This window comes from Cavia porcellus, unplaced genomic scaffold (genome assembly GCF_034190915.1).
Source record: "Cavia porcellus strain 051 isolate PalLab524CR breed Dunkin Hartley unplaced genomic scaffold, mCavPor4.1 scaffold_25, whole genome shotgun sequence".
Classification (NCBI taxonomy): Eukaryota; Metazoa; Chordata; class Mammalia; order Rodentia; family Caviidae; genus Cavia; species Cavia porcellus.
Window position 1 is genome coordinate 42,069,477 of NW_026947508.1, and position 18,412 is coordinate 42,087,888.

The 18,412-nt window shown below is 48.1% G+C and overlaps 1 protein-coding gene across 1 annotated transcript in view; it reads right to left on the minus strand.

The window, feature by feature from the left end:
* Trabd2b (TraB domain containing 2B) overlaps positions 1–17,870 on the minus strand; it is a 206,884-nt gene extending 189,014 nt beyond the window's left edge. The window contains exons 1-2 of the mRNA XM_003461469.3: positions 17,738–17,870; positions 15,160–15,720 (exon numbers count right to left, since the gene is read on the minus strand). Of these exons, the coding sequence (XP_003461517.2) occupies positions 15,160–15,720; positions 17,738–17,839 (663 nt within the window). The 5' untranslated portion in view covers positions 17,840–17,870. The remainder of the gene's footprint in view (positions 1–15,159; positions 15,721–17,737) is intronic.
* Between the last annotated feature and the right edge of the window lie 542 nt (positions 17,871–18,412).

An 18,412-nucleotide genomic window follows, 5' to 3' on the forward strand; every position in this document is an offset into this window, starting at 1 on the left:
ATTGTGTGAGGATCACAGAATGACCGACAAACAGAAGCTCTGATCTGTGCCCCGGAAAAAACACAGACGCGTGAGGAAAGGAAGGCTTAGAAGATCCTTCCAATCCAAGGAAAAGCAGATCCTACCCATGGGGTGGCCCAGCTGAAGCCTTACGGCTTCAGTGGACTATGATGGGCATGGGCCACCAGGACAAGGCCAGAGTGGGACAGAAGGCTTTCAGTGATCAGAGCCACCTGAAGCCAGAACACCTGGATACTACAGTAGGACAAGCTGGTGGCTGCTGAGATGCTTGAATCAAACATCTGGAAATGTGGGTACAACTAGGGGCCTCTCTGTTTTCCATCCATGTTCTCAGCAGGTGATACATAGATGTAGCTGATAATTTTATAGCTGTGCGTAGAATTCACGAAAGTATGCTTAGAGCTGGGCCCTGGGGGAACACAGAGTCATTAGATGGTGTTCCTGTCCTCAAAGGACTTTAGTCTAATGGGAGAGACAGAGCATAAATATATAACAGATAATAAAACATAAAATGCCATTTTCCAGTGAGGTCGGAACTGGTTTAAAAAGTGGCTTTGTAGCAGCAGGGGTGCGGTTGGTTTCTGGTTTACCAAACAATCTCACACTATGAAGGGGCTGAGCAAAGGAAGGGCCTCCCTGGTCCACGCTGCTGGACTCCCAAGCCAGTACTCTACTTATGAACTGTGCACCGTCCCGTCTCATCTACCACTTTTGCTCAGGGAGAATTCAGAGGCCACCTGCTTCAGCTTACTCCCACTGTGAATAGGTGGACTTTCCCAAATCTTCCATCAAATAAATCATGGGCAGGCTTAGTGATACATGACTATAACTCCAGCACTCTGAGAGGTTAAGGCACAGAATCACAAGTTCAAGCCCAACTTAGGAACTTAGCAACTGAGTAGAAACCTGTCTCAAGATAAAAAAATAAAATAAATGAGTGAAAAGGCCTGAGGCTATAGCTCAGTGGAAAGGCCCTGAGTTCAGTCTCCAGTACTGGGATGGGGGGGGGGGGAACCCCAGTCAAAATCAACCAACCAAACAGAAAATCCCCATGAAATACAAAATGCAGAAACGGAAGTCATGGTCCCAGGCTCTCTCCCAAAAGGCCCTATAATATGTAAGTTGGGATCATTCAGCTACCAGCCCACTTTACCATCTAATTTCTAAGAACAAACAGCCCCCTGAGTTCCTGTTCAGAGGTGGGAACTCTTCTCCCTTGTGCCAGTGGAGGGTGCATCCTGCCTGTGATAGATTTAAAAAAAAAAGGCTCTTACAGGGCAGCTGCCTTCTGAAGCCAAAAGACATAAGAACATCCAGAAAACCTTGTGCCAGTTTGACCAACATCAACAGATCAATGAACCAATGGGCCAATTATTAACCAGAAGAAATTCTAAACTGCAGAACCTAGGGACAAGGCACCCAAGATCAACCCATACTTCTTAATATGGTTATGGGACTTCCATGATGAGGTCCTCAGCCTCTGCAGCCAGCTCCCTACGTTCCCATGACTGCCACCAGCACTCCTCTCCAGTGAGTAATGCTGTTCTCTCATTTCAGACCCAAGTCACCATCAGCTCCCTGCCTCATACCTACTGCTCTTCCTGAACTCAGAGAGTACACTGCTCCTTCAGTACTGAGCTCACAGAGTACTATCACAATGCCAAGCCAGGCACTCCAAACCGGAGGCTGTCATCGTATACATTACACCAGCAGCAACCCCAAGAGAACTCGTGGAAGGCAAGGACAGCTGCTCATCCTGGTTTGCTCCCACAGGACCTCCAGATGACCCGAGCCCCAGCAAGCCTAGCGGGCCCAAAGGTGGTATGCACCAGCAACACTGTCAACTGCATGGCAGGTGGGAAATGGCACTGTGTCTGGCTACTGTGGCAAACTTTATAGGAATTCCTCAGGGCTGGGATAGCCCTGTGTCCGTTTCCCCACTCTGCATCTGCACTGGTGCTGGCAGGAGTCTGCAGCCTCCACGCACACAAGGCTTTGGCCCTTCCAGCGCTCCCTTCACCCTCCACAGTCAGCTCTACTCTCAGCTCCCACAGTGACGCTCCCCTTACACCTCCTCATCTCACTTTCTGCCTATCACGCTTTACGTTCCAGGCTTCCTTGTTCCCAGCCTTCAGTACACCACCCAGGCCAGGCCTTCTTTTTACTAGATGCAGAGAAGCTGGGAGTACAGGCTCTGTAGCCAGACGTGCTTGCTACAAAGTCCAGATCCTCCACTCATTGGCTATGTAACGATACATAAGTGAATCACATCTCCAGGCCACAGTTTCCTCACCTGTGAAATGGAGCTGAATCTACCCGAGAGCCTGTTTTGAGGATGCAGTGAGCACAGCAAGTGAAGGACTCAGAATCACCTCGTCTGCTGTGAGGCACCACTCCCTCCAGCCTTTCAACCTCTCCTTTCCCTGCCAGCTGCAGATTCAGCTCTGCATCCCCCAGACCAGGAGCCAAGCCTGACACTGGGCTGTGCCCAGCAGAGCTTGTCAAACGAATGAGACAATAAGTGAACAGATGAACAGTTTAATAATAACTAACCCAGTTTACTAAATACTGACAGAGTATTGCTCTTTGGGAGAAGGAGAGGAAAAATACATGCACACATAGCACTAGCTAATAAAGTTCTCCAGTAACACTAAATGGCTATTATTTATCTTTATCAGTCTGACCAGTGGGGGAAAAAAGGGAAGATCTAACTCATGACAGACCTGGGCTTCAAGCTGAGGCCTCCAGCCTAAACCTTTCCATCCCTCCTTTCAGCACGTCCTCACCCCCAGAAAAGAGCGGAAGAGCATAAGGAAGCCCAGCCAGATATCACATACCAAGGACGGTTAGGAACAAGCGGCCATGCTCTGGGTGGCCAGACCACACAGTTCTCACCAGGCCAAGCCACCACCCGTCTCTGCTCTGGATGGGGCCTGGTGCAGGAGACTGAGAGACTGAGAACCATATTTTGTATTGGATGGGCTTCACCTCAACACACAGACAGCATGAAAGTAGGCCAATAATAATAATTAAAGTGACCACTACTTAAACCACCACAGTTAGCATTCATTACCTCGTTCAGTGTACCCACATTTGGCTACGTGGCTTATAGGTATCATCTCATTTAGGCCTCACAACACCCTCAGAGTAAATGCAATTGTGAGCCCCACTTTTTTTCAGATGTGGAAAGAAATCTTAGCCATTCAGCCAAATCAAGGGGAGCTGGAATTCCAGCTCTAGCAGTTTCTTACCTAAGGCATCAAAAAGTCTAAGCAGAAATCCCAGCTCCATCATTGTATCCAGAGTATATATCCTTGATTTTCTTAAAGTGGAGAAGATAATACTTACTTTCTAGGGTGTTTTAGGAATTTACTGTAATAAATCCAAGGCTTGGCATTAACATAACAGGCATTAAATAATAATGACTGCCTTGGGGATTGGATAGGAAAGGAAAGGATAAAGCCAACAAAGGAAGAAGCAAAAGCCGGTTTTTTTTCCTGCCTTCTACATTTTCTCATGTTGGCATCTCTGCTTAACTCCTCCCTCCCTGAAAATGTGCTATCAAAGCCTGCTTTTCACCAAGCATGATGATGCATGCCTGTAATTCCAGCGTTCTAGGAGGCTGTAACAGGAGGATCCCAAGTTTAAGCTCAGTCTAGGGCTGGGGGTGTAGCTCACTATAAAAGGTTCAGTCCCAATTACTGCAAAAAAAAAAAAAAAAAAAAAAAAAAAAGACAAAAACAAAAACAAAAGCAGCTTTTCTTTCTCTTCACTATCCTAGGAAAACTATACCACCAGCAGGCCTGTGCATGGGGAGTCTGTGGTGCTACTGTTCCAGGCAACTGTGTTAGTTAGAAATGTTATAGGCAATCAGACAGGGCTGGGCCCTCAAAGGAGACAGTGCAGAAGTCCAGATTCCTTGCTATCTCAGAGGACACAAATGCCTCCCACTGTGGGCCAGATCCCAAGACAGAAGGCAAAGCAAATACAACCACATCCTAAGGATTGACAGACCAAATAGCTCTCTATCACCTTGAGGAAGTCAGGAGTCAGCATCCCAACCCCCTACAGGAAGGGTCACTGCTGTTAAGCATGCTGGCTTACAATGGGACTCGCTCCCCTATTTGTTCCTGATTAATCAATTTTACCTGAGCAATTAATCTTATTGGTTGACCACAGTTCTGCCCCATCCTCTGCCCACCTTGTGGGTTCCCATTTTTCCCCACTTTGGATCCATCTCACCTCATGATTTTACTCCATAAAAGACCCTAAAAAACAAAGTCTTTGGCAACCCACTCAGGACTCCTTCTGTCCCGGAGACAGAAAATTTCTTTCTTTCTCTCAATAAATGTATTCTGCTCTTAACCTCTGTTATTCCTAAAATGCATTCTTCTATTTGAGACAATACAAACTCCTAGATACAATAAAGCGGGAGTTTGATTTCCCTGTGTCACCAGGATAACTACACAACCCAGTCACGATCAAGCCTACTAACAAAGCACTTCAGTTTACCACCATCATGACCAACCCGCAGCTCCTTCAGCTGTATCTCAGCCCCAATATGGAGCCAGGTGCTCAAAAATGTCTGGTGTTGGGGCTGGGGATTTAGCTCAGCGGCATAAGCGCCTGCCTTGCAAGCACATGGTCTTGAGTTCGATTCCTGGTACCGATAAAAAAAAAAAAATGTCCGGTGTATGGAAGGCCACTGGAATTGAATACCAGGCACTCTTGAGTTACCTATAAAACCAGACCCTGTCTGAGATCAGTAATCACACTGGTAAAAAAAAAAATAATAATAATAATAATACATAAGAAAAAGATTAAGAAGGATGGTCCAAGAAACCAGTCTCCCCCTTTCTTTAGGTAAGGCAAGTGAAGGACTCTGGAGATTGCAACCAAGATGCAAAAGGATGGAATTATCATTGCCAATGAGCCTTTTGTCTCTAGTCAAACTCAAGGTCAAGTGATTCCGGAAAGGGAAACCCTGTGAACTAAAGCTACAAGATGAGCAAGAGATTTCCAAAAGGCTTTCTTAGCCAGTCTTTTTCTAAAAGGGGGCTTTCAAATGGGACCCAAGGCTTAAATTACTAAGGGGCCTCCCGGGCTCATTAAGTCCCCAGGAGATAACGCTATCCAGGAAACTTAAAATAGCCCTAATAGCAAGGAAGGAGGTAAATCCTTTAAACCGGATAAAACAAAGAGGGTGGGGGTTGGAGTGTGCTGGGGTGTGGGGTGGGGTAGAGGCCTGGCCTTTCTCTTCCCTCAGTGGCTTCCGGGTACAAGGCTGGCCGCTACAGCTCGCCCCAGGGGGCCTCGCAGGGCTCTGTCTCAGGTCTTGGACTTGGCCCAGGGGTTGCTCTGGGGAGGGCGACAAGCGCTGTCTCCGTTCGTTGCCTCCAGGGGCACAGAGGCCTGGGATTTACGAAGAGGTAGACATTGCCTTGTGCTCTGGAGCCGCACTGAGGCAGGAGGCGTCACTCAGCCTGGTCTCTTGCCACAGCCTAGCTGGAAGAGACCAAGCGTATTTGCTTAGCTCTAGGTTCTTCAGCCAGCATGGGCGCCTCTAGTCTCTAGTGCCTAGAATCACTCCCCCTTTGCCTGGCTAACTCTTTCTGGCCTCCAGGAAGCCTTGGGCGCCTTCCTGAGGTTTGGGAAGCAAGGGGTCTGTGTGCAACAAAGCACAACTACTTTAGTATCTTTGGTAAATAGCTCATGTCTGGCACTCAGTAGAAATTAAAAACATTTCTCCAAAAACTGAGGCAGTGTAATGATAATTTAAAAATAAAACAAATGACTATACGGTGGTACCTACTACTGAGTACCTGTGTGTCTGCACTTTTTTTTACCCTATGTGACCCTCACAGCAATCCCTTGAGATTGACAGATGAGGAAATTGAGGCACAGACAAGTTATATAACTCACATAAGGTTATTTATACCCTTAATTTGTGCATTTGATTCAGGACACTGAAGAGACACTGGACTACTGTAGGGCATTGCCTGGCACCTTCACTGTAGAGGGCACGCTGAGGCAGGATCTACACTTTGATGCGTGGGTTTAAAGACTGTTTTTTTGTTGCTGTTTTAAAGTTAGAATGACACCAGGATGTTGCTGTCAATAAAAGAAGTACAGAGGAAGCTTTATGCAGAGAATACAGCATTACAAGGTCAGAATAAATAAAAAGTAAACTTTACTGCTCCCTCTTGCCCTTCTTGACCCAAATGGGATGAAAGGGAAAATCCTAGGAAGGAAAAGTTGTTAAGGTCTAGGGCAGAGGAGTGCATGATGACCAAGTGCAGATCTGAAGCTGGCATTTTCCCTCAAGAAGTCATTTTGCCTGGGTCAGTCAGGGAAGGACACAGAAGTTAGCAGCAGGTGCAAAGGCATCAATCACCTATCCCAAGGTCCTAGGCTGTTCCTCAGACATGGCCCAGGAACGTTTACTTTTATGGGCCTAGTCTGATGACCTTCAGGCTCTTCTGGAAGGTAGCCAGGCAATCAGTATGGTTTGTAAGGATGGTCACCCATCCTTGCAAAACGTGGTGCTATGAGCTAACCTACTGCTGCACCCATATGGGAGAATCTGATATGGTGACCTTGGATAAAATTCTTCCAGTAAAGTGCCATTTGCTTAAAAAGCTCAGGCTTTTAACAAGAACACTCCTTGAGGCTCTTTAGAAAACCAGAGGAGGAGTTAGGTGATAAAACTGAAAGAGACTGTTAGGTAGTGGAGACAGCATAAAGGAATTCATGGAGGACTGTGTGGGAGAGGGAACAGGGAAAGCAAAGCTTTATAATTCAGCATCACGGAAGCCCCCTAAACAAGTGTGACAGACAAGCTTAACCAACAACACAGTTGCCTAGGGAGCTCCCCAAGGGACTGGGAAACCACACTCCTGGGGGGATCCTGGAGGCATGACTTTGGAGTCTATATGTGGTTCCTGCTTCCTCTCTGGCCCTATTCCCCTGCTTGGCTTAGCATGAACTTAGCAGCTTCGCTCCATGGTGTCCCTACCTTGAAACTAACCAGCCATCTGCTAAATTCTAGGAAACCATGAGCCAAATAAACCTTCCTTCAAGTTGCAGGTGTCAGGTTTTTCTGGCCCAATATCAGGAAAGTTGACTAACAGACCAAGTAAGCAAGAGATAAAAACAGACATTTTAAAGTAAAGTGAAGAGATCACCCACGTGGGACCTCTCCTGCCTCTCTCTCAGACAGAAGCTTTCTTTGTCTCAATAAATATATTCTGCTCTTAAAAATAAAATAAAACAAAATAAAATAAAGTAGAGTAAAGGCCAGGGATATAGCTCAGAAGCACGGCACCTGCCTGGCAAGTGCAAGTTCATAAGTTTGATCTCTGGTAAAATAAAATAAAATAAGAGTGAGCCTTCAGGTTTGTGGATTCAGGTAATCCAGGTTTGTGGATTCCAGGTAATAAAGAAGAGGGGAAAACAGGGCCTTTGTTCATAAATGGTAGGTAAATAGACAACAGAAAACAACAAAATATCCCACAGTGGTGAGTGGCAAATCCAACAGAGCCTCATGAATGCTACAAAGCTCTAACCAAATGCCGGAGACAGTATGGAAGGACTGAACTTGTCTCAGGTGGGAAGTTGGAGGGGTTTCTGTGACACAGGCCAAGAGACGCTTCCTCTGTAGAAGTCATAGCTGCCAAGACTCCAACACAGAATACACCACAAAGCCTCACCTTCAGAAGTAGAACACATTGAACCCAATTTAGGAATCAGTTGTGAACACATTTGGAGCTAGGTTAGAATCAAGAAGGAAGGACTGCCAAAGTAATAACAAAGTAAAATATATAACTGCTGCAAAAATGTCATAAAACGCTATAAAGACATCCTCAGAGAGGAAAAAAATGCATGTGACTGGATCACTAAGGAAAGCTCTAGACCAAGTCCTCCTGAGCATCCTAGGAAGCCTTCCTGGAGGAGGTACAACTTTGAGCTGACCTCTGAAAATCTCAGGATTCAGAAGTAAAAAGGGAAAAAAAGGAAATTCCTGGAGAGAGAGGGGGGCCTAACCAAAGCAATGGCATTTCCAAGTTTGGGGCAACAGTCCTGCGTTGCAGCAGCTACTCTGCACAGATTTAAGAGCCTGTGTGGATCCTCGAGGTGGGGCCGAGTGAGGCTGCTTGGCAGCTCTAGGCAAAACTGCAGACTGGGCCACTAGCTGTCTGTGGATTAAGTGGGTGGACAGAGAGCCAGTGGTGGGAGATAAAAGGGAGTGAAGTGGATAATATTTAGAAGCAAACTCGAGGGGAAAAAAGCGTCAGCAGTCCGGCTGGCAGGCTGCAGCGCTGGCCAGCATTCTTGTTTCCTCCCTAGGAAAGCTGCTATACCATGCGACCTCTTGCTGGCTTTGAGAGATGTCCAAATGGGAACTATTAACAAAGGCACGCTCCCATTTTTATCTCCATCAGAAAGTGCTTTGCTGCTGGTTACAGCTTTTTCTCCCTGGCCAGGGATTGGAGAGCGCGTTGGGGGAAGGAGATCAGACAACATGTTTGCAGATGGGGCTTCTTGGAATTCTTGAGAATTGGCCCCTTCCAACTCCAAGATTTTAGAAGTCTGTGTCTATGAGCTGATAATTAGAAGCTAGGATTTCATGACGTGAAGATATTTCTAGTCCAAAAATGTCTTTGAGCCCAATGTTCTAAGATTTCACCACTCTTGGATTCCTTGAGCCTCAGGGTTTGGGCTCATGGATAGAGAGTCTCTAAGCCTGGAAGCCTCCTTTGTACGAACTTCTGATTTGAGGCTAGAAGATTTTATGGTCCCTTCATCATATCTGGCTTTAGGGCCTCATCTTCCTCTCACCTCCTCTGGAAGTGGCCAAACCATCCTGTACTCCTGTTTCAGTTTGTTTCCCTACTGTGTTTGTATGTTAAAGCCTGAATCAACCAGGTCATAGAGAGAGACAGATAAAGCCTGCCATGCTGGGAGGGGTTCTGCAAATGGCCTTCAGGTCCAGAAGGAATCAGAGTATACACATGCCCAGGGGTCACCAAAGGGACTTCCTCACCACATGACAGACACTCTCAGTGGCAGGGCTCTGTGTGGGAGGTGTGCTGGGAGTGAAAGGCAGCAGAAGCACAGCTGGGACCAGAGGAAGTGTGCTTTCCAGTCCAAGTGGACTTACATGCTGCAGCAGAGGCCAGGCTGAGCTGAGTCAGTCCTGATTGAGGGCTCTCACTCCGGGTGACTTCTGGGGAGAAGAGGGTTCAGCATGGACTGAGGTCCGGCAGTGGTGCCTGGCTGTCGGCAAGGGGCTTGCTCTCCTCGTTGTGAAGAGAGTACTTGGACCTGACAGGAAGCCCCAGGGGACTGCCAAATGCTGACATGGAAGCTTGAACAATGCTAAAACAACAAAAGTAGTCATTCTTGGAGGACAGGAAATTAGAGAATGGCTCTGAAAGATGGGAGTATATATAGCAGAAAGACAAAGGAAGACAGGGTCTCATAAGAAGAGTAAAACCCAGGACATGGGGCAGACTAATAGGTGTTCTGTGCCTCCATTCCTACAACCATAAAACTGGATAGTAACACGTACTTCTCAGGGGATAGAAGTAATGCACACTCTCAAGTAATGAGCTACATAGGCAAAAGTGCCCAAGAGTCTGTTTCAGGATCCCACACTGGCGTAACACAATGAAGGGCTCTGGCTGAGGGCATGGAGGGGAAGCTAAGGAGGGACAGGAACTGTAATGAAGGAGAGGATCAAGCCTGGGCAGGTGGCCAGCAGACTGTGCTGCAACAGGCTAGGGCTCTCCGTTCTGCAGACTGGTAGCAAGATCACCTACCAATAGCAACAGGCTTCCGGACAAATAGGTATCAGCAGCCGCCCGCCAAAGACAAGCCTGCCAAGGACAGATAACTCAGGCTCAAAGTTTCAGGGTGGGTTGACTGAGAGACCCTCCAAGATATGCAGGCCAACAAAGAATATCAGAGAACCAAAAGTGGGCCAGCTCTGGAAATCATCTAGCCCAGTGTTCTCATGAGACAAAGGGACAATATAAGTCCAGAGAGAGGAAAGGAGTAACACAGAGTCACAGGCAAGGCACTGGTAGGGTAAGGATCCCTGTCTGCCTTAAATCTGAAGGTCATACTGTGCTCTAAATATGTATGTCCCTCAGAGTTCACAGGTTGACACCTAGACCCAAGGTGACAGTATTGAGAGATGGAGACCTCTGGGGGCAGAGTCCTCATGAATTTGCGCCCCAATAAAAAGGACTGGGATAGTTAGTTAATCATCCCCTTCTGCCATGTGAAGATATAGACAAGCCTCACTTTGAAGAACAAGCCCTCACCAGATACTGCATCTGCTGGCACTTTGATCGTAGACTGCTCAGACTCTAGAACTGTGAGTAATAAATGTCTATTGTTTATAAATTACTTAATGTAAGGAATTTTTGTTATAGCATCCTGTTTGATGATTTTGATATCCTGTACCATTGTAAGAATGCATGGAACTATTAAAGTTCAAGAAAAGACTACTCACTGTAGTATGCAACAGTGCTAGATGGTCACATCATGGTTTCTGACAAATGGTCATTCATTCATTCTGCAAATATTTTCTGTATACTTAACTAATACTTTCTGGCCTCATAGATATAAAAGCTCTGGTTTTATATCTATATATCTATATCATAGATATAAAAGCTCTGAGGAGACCCTTCTTTATTCAACTGTGCAAGTTTAGCCTATCTGAGGTGGGGGTAGGGTTGAGGAGATCTTCACAGAGGTCCCTTGGAAAACAGTACACTCCCGGGAGGCAGCTGTTGCCAATGATGTCTTTGGGAACTCCAATTTTAGAATTACATTCAGAACCAATGTATAAACCAAGGAAAAAGTCAGGTTTAGCAGTTTTCAGTTATCCTTCTCCATTATACTTTTTTCAGCAAGAAATACAGACAGTCCCCCTGCTCCAACCCCCCTCACACAATTGATCAGATAATGGCATCTGATTATTAGAAACCAAAATTTCAGATGCTTAAAAAGCTTAGACTTTAGCAATGGACACCCCTGAACCCAGAATCCACTTGGTCTGTCTATGCAATCATAGCCAAATGATCTAACCTTGTCAAGGTTAGATCATTTATGTGTTTAAAATAGATATAACACAGTTTATGTGTTTAAAATAGATATAGCAATGTACCTTGTAGCGTTTCTATGAAGATAAGAGGAAATATTTATGTGCAATATCTAATGCAGCACCCTATACAAAGATAAAGGCCAACAAATGATTTCATAGTTTCCACCTCTCTGGTAAAGGACTTGTAGAACTTTACAAATATTTTGACACCCCTGGTAGGCATGCCACAATGCTCAGGTTTTACACATTCAGGAGTGTGGTACCAGCATGTCGGTCTAAACACAGCAAAATACAGGCTTGCAGGGTCCTTGATTTCTTACTATACTTTGGAGAGCCACATCACTGAGCAGTTTTTTATCTAGTGCCTCCACTGCACAGGGATGGAGCTGGGAAGGACTGAGGCTCCCCGAGGAAGCAGTGCAGCCAATACCAATCCCTCAAGGCAGTAGGGAGAGGCAGTTCTAGGAATCTGCAGCCCCAAGAATGTCATGAGACTTAGACTCAAGGCTCAGGCATCCAAGATGCATAAGGGCAGGGGCTCACCACCATCTCTTAATACTCTAGCCTCAGTTTGTTCAGCAACGGTTGGGCAGCAGATATGGCTGCTGGAAAGACATGTCTGCTTCTCCTGTGCCTTTCCTTTCCCCTACCTTGGACTCAGCTCAGACGATTTACTCAGCACAGAAGCAACATGTAGGTAGGCACTCACCCTCTCAAAAGCTTTCCACAGGTACTCTATGGCCTCCCAAAATCAGCTCAGCTCTGAAAGCTGGTAATGACTGCTCTACTGTATAGAGACACTGAGTCTTGCCCAAGACTACAGACCAGCCTCCTATCTCCAGCCCACCACGCTGAGCAGTTTGCTACACATCAGGAAGAACTTTGGAGAACCTCCTTTTGCCATCCCCACTCCAGCCTCACAGTCAAAGGAAATAATTTCTCTACAAGTTTGCCAAGAAGTAACATGTTAAGTCCTCAATCCTAGAAGAAGACAGAAAACAGAAGAAAGTAAAAAGAAGGATCACAGAAGGATACTACATAGACAGGAGGAAGTCTAGAGAAATAACACAAGACGGCCGGAAAAACACATCCTTCATTTAGAATCCAAAAGACTGGCTCTGTTCATCATTAGCCACATGACCTTGAGCAAGTCATCCAACATTTCTGCATGCCCACCTTAGAAAACCATTCTATGTGAGAATTCAATGAAATGGAAATGTATAAAGAGCTTCCTGCAGGGTGCCCTGCACGTGGAATTGATTAGAATCATCCTATGGAATGTCAGGGCTGGAGGAGTCTTGAAAGATGACCTAATCTCGGTGTCTCATTTCACAAACAGAGAAAACTGAGCCTAGAGAAAGGAACTGACTTGCCCAAGGTCACATGGCAAAGTCATGGTGATGCTGAGTCCAGCGCCATCAGTTTAATTTAAAATCAAATATCAAAACTTATCAATAGATCTGCTCTTGGAAGTTGTGAAAGCTGTCCAATTACCAGTCTTCCAAGATCTTCATTGGTTCCCCCAGCCTCTAAAGTCCTAAACTTAAATTCTCTTTCTCTGCTTAATGAGTAAAACATGGTACTTCTGTCCAGAAAAAAAAAAATATGTGTATATAATATATATATATATACATAAATTTTAAAGCACCAATATTAAAACTAAACTCCTAGACCTTAACAGAAAAGAACTATTGTAAGTCTCCTTCTTTTCGCCTTCCTTTCTCACTACCCCCGACCCAAATATTTTGCAATAATAGTAATGCTTCGAGGAAAGAAAAAATAAAAATCTGATGCACTTAGCAGATATTTCAGTACAATAATGTATCACAGATGTTCATATCAAACAGTGCATACGCACATGCAGTTTTACTGAGAAGGCTGTTGCATTTCTGACTTTGGGTTTTGGGATCCCTAACAACCTATCTAACCAGGTTCTGGAATTCCACCCTTTTCAGTTAGTCCAAGGCTGTCCAAGGGGTTGGAAGAGGGATTTCATCACCTCCCTCCAAAATGATAACAGGACAAATTGGTGCAGTCAGATGTTCTGGCAGGTGGTGAAGGGTCTGTAGATTAAGGAGAACCAAGAAGAGTCCTGTTTTCTTTTGTCCAGGGCTTGCTTTCTGCAGCCCTTTTGAGAAGTTAGACCAAAGAACAATTTGAAGAGTGGGCCCAGCCTGGTGATGGGGTGTGTGCATTTTTGAAATAGAAATCAGAGTCCGTTTAATGATCAAACATGGGGTTTGGAGACTGTCAGCGGGCTCCTTGTTGGCCAATGAATGGTTCTCAAGAACTTTTCCTAAAACATAACCTTATACACTTTCCAGCAAATGTTTTCACCCTACCAGAGCCCTCATTCGGTTGAACAGCAGCATTTCCAGACCCTGAAGAAAGATAGTTTTGTTGTTTTAAGAGAGACAGATTAAAGCCAGGGGCTGTTTAACCAGAGAGCTTGAGTGCTCCCTTCAGCCCTTGTCGGATTCCTCTGTGGTTGGTACAAAGAGGGTGTTGAGAGTGATGCTGGATCACCCACCTCTCCAACCTCCAAAAGATATGGAGGCCAGACGTGAGGGCTCTGAGCAGACAGGCCCCCACAAACCTGCCTTCAAAATGAGATGGGCGGTGAGCACTCTCCTACCCCAGATAATATCAGCTCCAGAGCCTGGCAAGGGAAAAGTCACTTCAGAGGGAGCGAGCCGCTATGTTCAGAGGAATCAGCACCAGGCCAGAGAATACGCAGGATTTTCCCCCGTGGAGAAGGAGTCAGGCATAGTCAGAACCCTGCGGGGCGTGACTAACTGCCCCAATATTCCTGCCCCTGGGGCCCTCTGGGTAAGGACTCCACAATTATGGGAGAGCCAGCAGGAGAACCGACAAACCCGCCTTTCATTTGGCCGGCAAGTCAATCTGCCTTCTTACCTCCCTGGGGACAATATTGCATTTCCCCTGGAAAAACAAAGGCCAGAGATCTCGGAAGGGGGATCAGTTTCTGCCACGGTTTCCCTGGTGAAGAGGTTGCAACATCTCAGGAGCAGCAGGCAGGTCTGATTCCAGTGAGGCCTGGTCATTTTGTGGGGCTATCTTCCTAATGGGGAACATGCACATCTCAGGATTTGGCCTCACTCAGGGGCCTGAGAGCCACTAGCCTGGGAGCCCCCACCAGGGATTGACAGTCCTCTTCTCAAGGCACAGATGCGAACTCATTGTTGCCAGGGCCTCTAAGTTGAGTTTGGGGCCAGTGAGTTGGGAGTGACCTCTGCCCATAGAGACAGGCCTTTAATGACATTTCGTTGGTTCAAGTCTCTGGCAGCCGGGAGACTTTAAACTGCTTAAGCCACTCCCTTTTCCCTGCCCCCTTGCTTGAGGTTCAGAAATCAGAACTGTCAACCTTTAAGCAAACACATTTCTCTGAAATTATTAACCCCCAAAGCCTCCTTGCTAACTTTCTCCCAGTCTTAGAGAGGTAGTCTGAGGGTGGCAGAGCTTATCAAAGCCCAGAGAATCTGCAGTGTTTAACTTGAAACAGCCAGCCGGTGCTTAGAGAAGCCAGGTTCGTGACACCTCCTCTACCAGCCCAGCCCGGACACCATACCCCTCCCTGCGCTTCTTCCTGCATACCCTCATCCCAGGGTATGTGTCCATACAACAGCCTCATGACAGCCTCCTGCTCCCAAGACAACAGGGCCTAGCAAGGCCTGACACAGACTGGCAACTCCCTTTTTGTTTTGGATCACTCTGACGCTCCCAGGGAAATTCTTTCTGCTCAGGCAAGCACAGCAGGTGGAGAGTGTATATCCCAACAGGAAACCACTGAAATAGAAGCAAACATCTAAACTCTTACCTCAAATCCTAACACATATCAGTTCCTACCCAAGCAGCCAACTGGTGCCCTGGGCCAGAAAGAACCTCATACTTTGGAGAAAGCACCTGACCATGGCTGCCTACTGGAAGAGGAAGACAATAATCAGAGAAGAGCAAGGTGCCAGGCTTTCCAGGCTGCCAGCTCCAGAATGGCACCTGCTGCCTACCTGAGAGAAGTTGAGTCCGTTGAGTGGATGGCATTGCTCCTCCACCTGCTCCACGGCACCAGTGCTCTTCTTCATCTTCTCAGCTTGCTGGGCCAGGTAGAGGTCCAGCACAGGCACGCCCCGGGAGCGCACATCCGTCTCTGTGAGCGAGTTCACCATGAGCATCACCCACACAGGCCTCTTGCGCTCCCAGTTGCCTGCGATGGCATTGAACAGGTAGTCAGCATACAGCCCTTTGCCCCGCTGTGCGGGCGTCATCCAGGAAGGCATCATCAACTTCACATAGTCTAGGTGGCGCTTCAAGCGCCAGTAGAGCTCCTGAGGCAGCACATCCTGCAGGTTCTCCCCGGGGGGCAGCAGCTGGCAGCTGGCCAGTGCCGAGACAGTGTAGGGGTCCGTCAGGTCCAGCTCGAAGTAGACACGGGCACTTGCCTGGAAGGCTGCCTTGGAGTTGTCTGGGATGAAGTCCCAGACGCGGGTATAAGGGACGTGGATGGTGCCAAACAGGTAGGCTGGGGGATGGCGCCGAATAGTCCACAGGAAGGAGTTCAGGTCCCTCTGCTGCAGGGGGAGAGAAACAGGCCAGGCAGTGAGGTTGAAAGCATCAGAGGAGAGCGACAGTGATGGCACAGATAGGGACAAGTAGGAGGAAGGGAAAGAAGATAAAAACCCACATTTGAATCTTGGCTTTGCTGTGTTTTAGAAGAAAGAGCTGAACTGTATCATTTTACTTCCCACAGACTCAGTTTCCTCAAATAGAGGTGAGAGCAGGGGCTGCTGGGAGGATTAAAAGACATGCTGCATACATAGTGAGCCCTCACGGCACTACCAGGCACAGAGGAAGTGGGCAACGAAGAGAAGCTCTCATTATGACCAGCTTTCACTGTGAGAGCCAAGCACTGTACCATACCACCTGTGAACATTCAGACTTGGCCAAGCCAATCCCTCACCAGTGGTGTTTTGTGTGGAGAGTGGGGAGAGGGGGACCAAGAATCTTGCTCTGGCAAGAAGAGAGGAAGTCGTATAACTTTAAAATCCAACCATTAGAAGATACATGCCAAGAGCACTTTGAAAGCAGAACACCTATTAAAAATAGCACACCTATTTCAACAGCTACTTCCCATTCATCAGAGTGGATACATTTTTCTTCTTGGAGGGCAAGTCTGGGGTGTTAGCTACTTTGCTCCACTAGCTGAAACCATAGATGAGAAAGTGCTTTAAAATCCTGCAAAGCCAAGTAAAGTCTCAATTTCTGGGTTGGGAGGCAAGGATACCACAGAAGGGAATCTCAAGAAATGTACATTATTCTAGGTGCTTTCCAGGCTCCTCCATTAAAAAAAAAAAACAAATGTATACTCGGCCTCACGTGTGTGTGGTATGCAGTGTGTGTGTATGTGTCTGTGCAGGAGCATGCAGATAAAGAGCACATTTCCAGACCCGGATTAGGGCCACAGAGTAGGAGTATGAAAACGGGGCTATCATTTCTCTTAGGCAAAGCCAATTCCCCATCCAGAAAGTTTCTGGAGTCCCTAGTGACAGCTTGCAAGCTTTAGATGAATTCAACATTTTTTTTCCTGGATTCTGGTACAAATGTAAAATATGTGTTGCAGGGTGTGTGGTGGTGCTGGGAGAGTTCCCTACCTTGCTAACAAGCAAAAGTTGTGAATCCCAGCACATTCCAGATAGATCGATGGCCCATACAGTGAACAAGTTCCTCGTTCTGCACAAGGTCAGCTGCTGTAGCTGCACCTTGCCCAAAGCCAACTAATTCCCTGCTAACAGGACAGCGCATGGATCCCATAACAGTTTTCTGGTCTCCTGACCTCCAATTCAGGATTATTGTCAATGCATTAACTTATACTTAAAGGGATGGATACTAATGAAAAACAAGGGATTCCTGACTTTGGAAGGAAAATTAGTACAATCAGATTCCTCAACCCCCAAGGAAACTTTAAGCCAACATGTCTTGGCATTCTCTTTTTCTCTCCTCTGGAGGTTTCCCCCTACTCACTCAAACAAGTAAGGGCACCTTGGACAGTCCCACTAGAGCCTGGGCTTCAGAGGGAGAGAGGAAGGGAACCAGCACCAAGCAGAAAGTGTGCTTTGGGTCCAAACAGGAGGGCAGGGAGAGGGAGGGGAGCCTGGGAAGGGGCACAGTGTGTGAACGAGAGGGCAAAAGAGTTGGATGGAACCTGGAGAAGAGAAGGGCAAAGAACGTAGGAAGATACAGACAGAAGAGGACAGAGACCAGACAGTCAAGACAAGATAAAAATCTGACAGAACTGAGTCAAAAAAGGCACACCGAGTGGAAACGTCCAGGCAGGACCAAAAGCCAGAGGAAAACCCAAATGTCAGCAGCGAGTGGAGAAGAAGGGGAGAGAGGGAGCGCCCCATCTGGGCTCTGGAGCCAGGGCAGACAGAAGTAAGAGATGTGCGCCCAAAACTGCGCCCAGAGGGCAGAAAAGGATCGGGTGCGCCAAGAAGGTGCGGAGAAAGGCAGGACCCAAACCACTGCCCCACGGACTGAAGTGCCCAAGCGGGCGCGGGCGGGAGAGTGGCGGGGCAGGCGCTCGCTCACCGATCCGGGCGGCCGGCACTGTCCTCCGTCCGGGGGCTGCGGGCGGGCGCGGGCGGTGGCGAGGAGGGCGGCGAGCAGTGGCCCCGCCAGGGCGGCGTGCATCCTGCCGGGGCCCGCGGGAAGCGGGGGACCCTCCTAGGCTGCGCCCCTTCAGCAAGGCGGGTAGCCCCCAGCTGGTAAGGAGGATCCTTTGGAGCGCGGAGCTCCAGCCGCGAGATGCTGGGAGCCCTCTAGGACGTGGCTGGATGTCCCTGTTGGACCTGGGGGTCTCCCTAGGGCGGGGCTCGTTCTGTTGGAAGAAGGGGACCCTCTGGGGCGGGGCCCCTCACCAGGGCGCGCAGCCCGGTTGGCCAAGCGCCGAGGTTCTGAGAGCGCGCAGAGGTCCCGGAGCACGCAGGGGTCCCAGAGCTGCGCTGGGGTCCTGGGACACGTGGGGTTGCTAGGGCAGCACCGAGCTCCCAAGGTGCACGGGGTCTGGGGTTATGCTGGGCACCCGGGGCGCGCAAGGGTCCCAGGGGTGCGAGGCGCTCCAGGGGGCGCGCGGTGGGACAAGTGCGGTGGAGGTCGCAGGGGCGTGGGGGTCGGGTCTGGAGCGCCCGGTTGCCCCTGCGCCGGGTCAGAGGGGCGGCGGGCGGCCGCGCGGCCGCAGCCCGGGCTCCGCCATGCTGCTCCGCG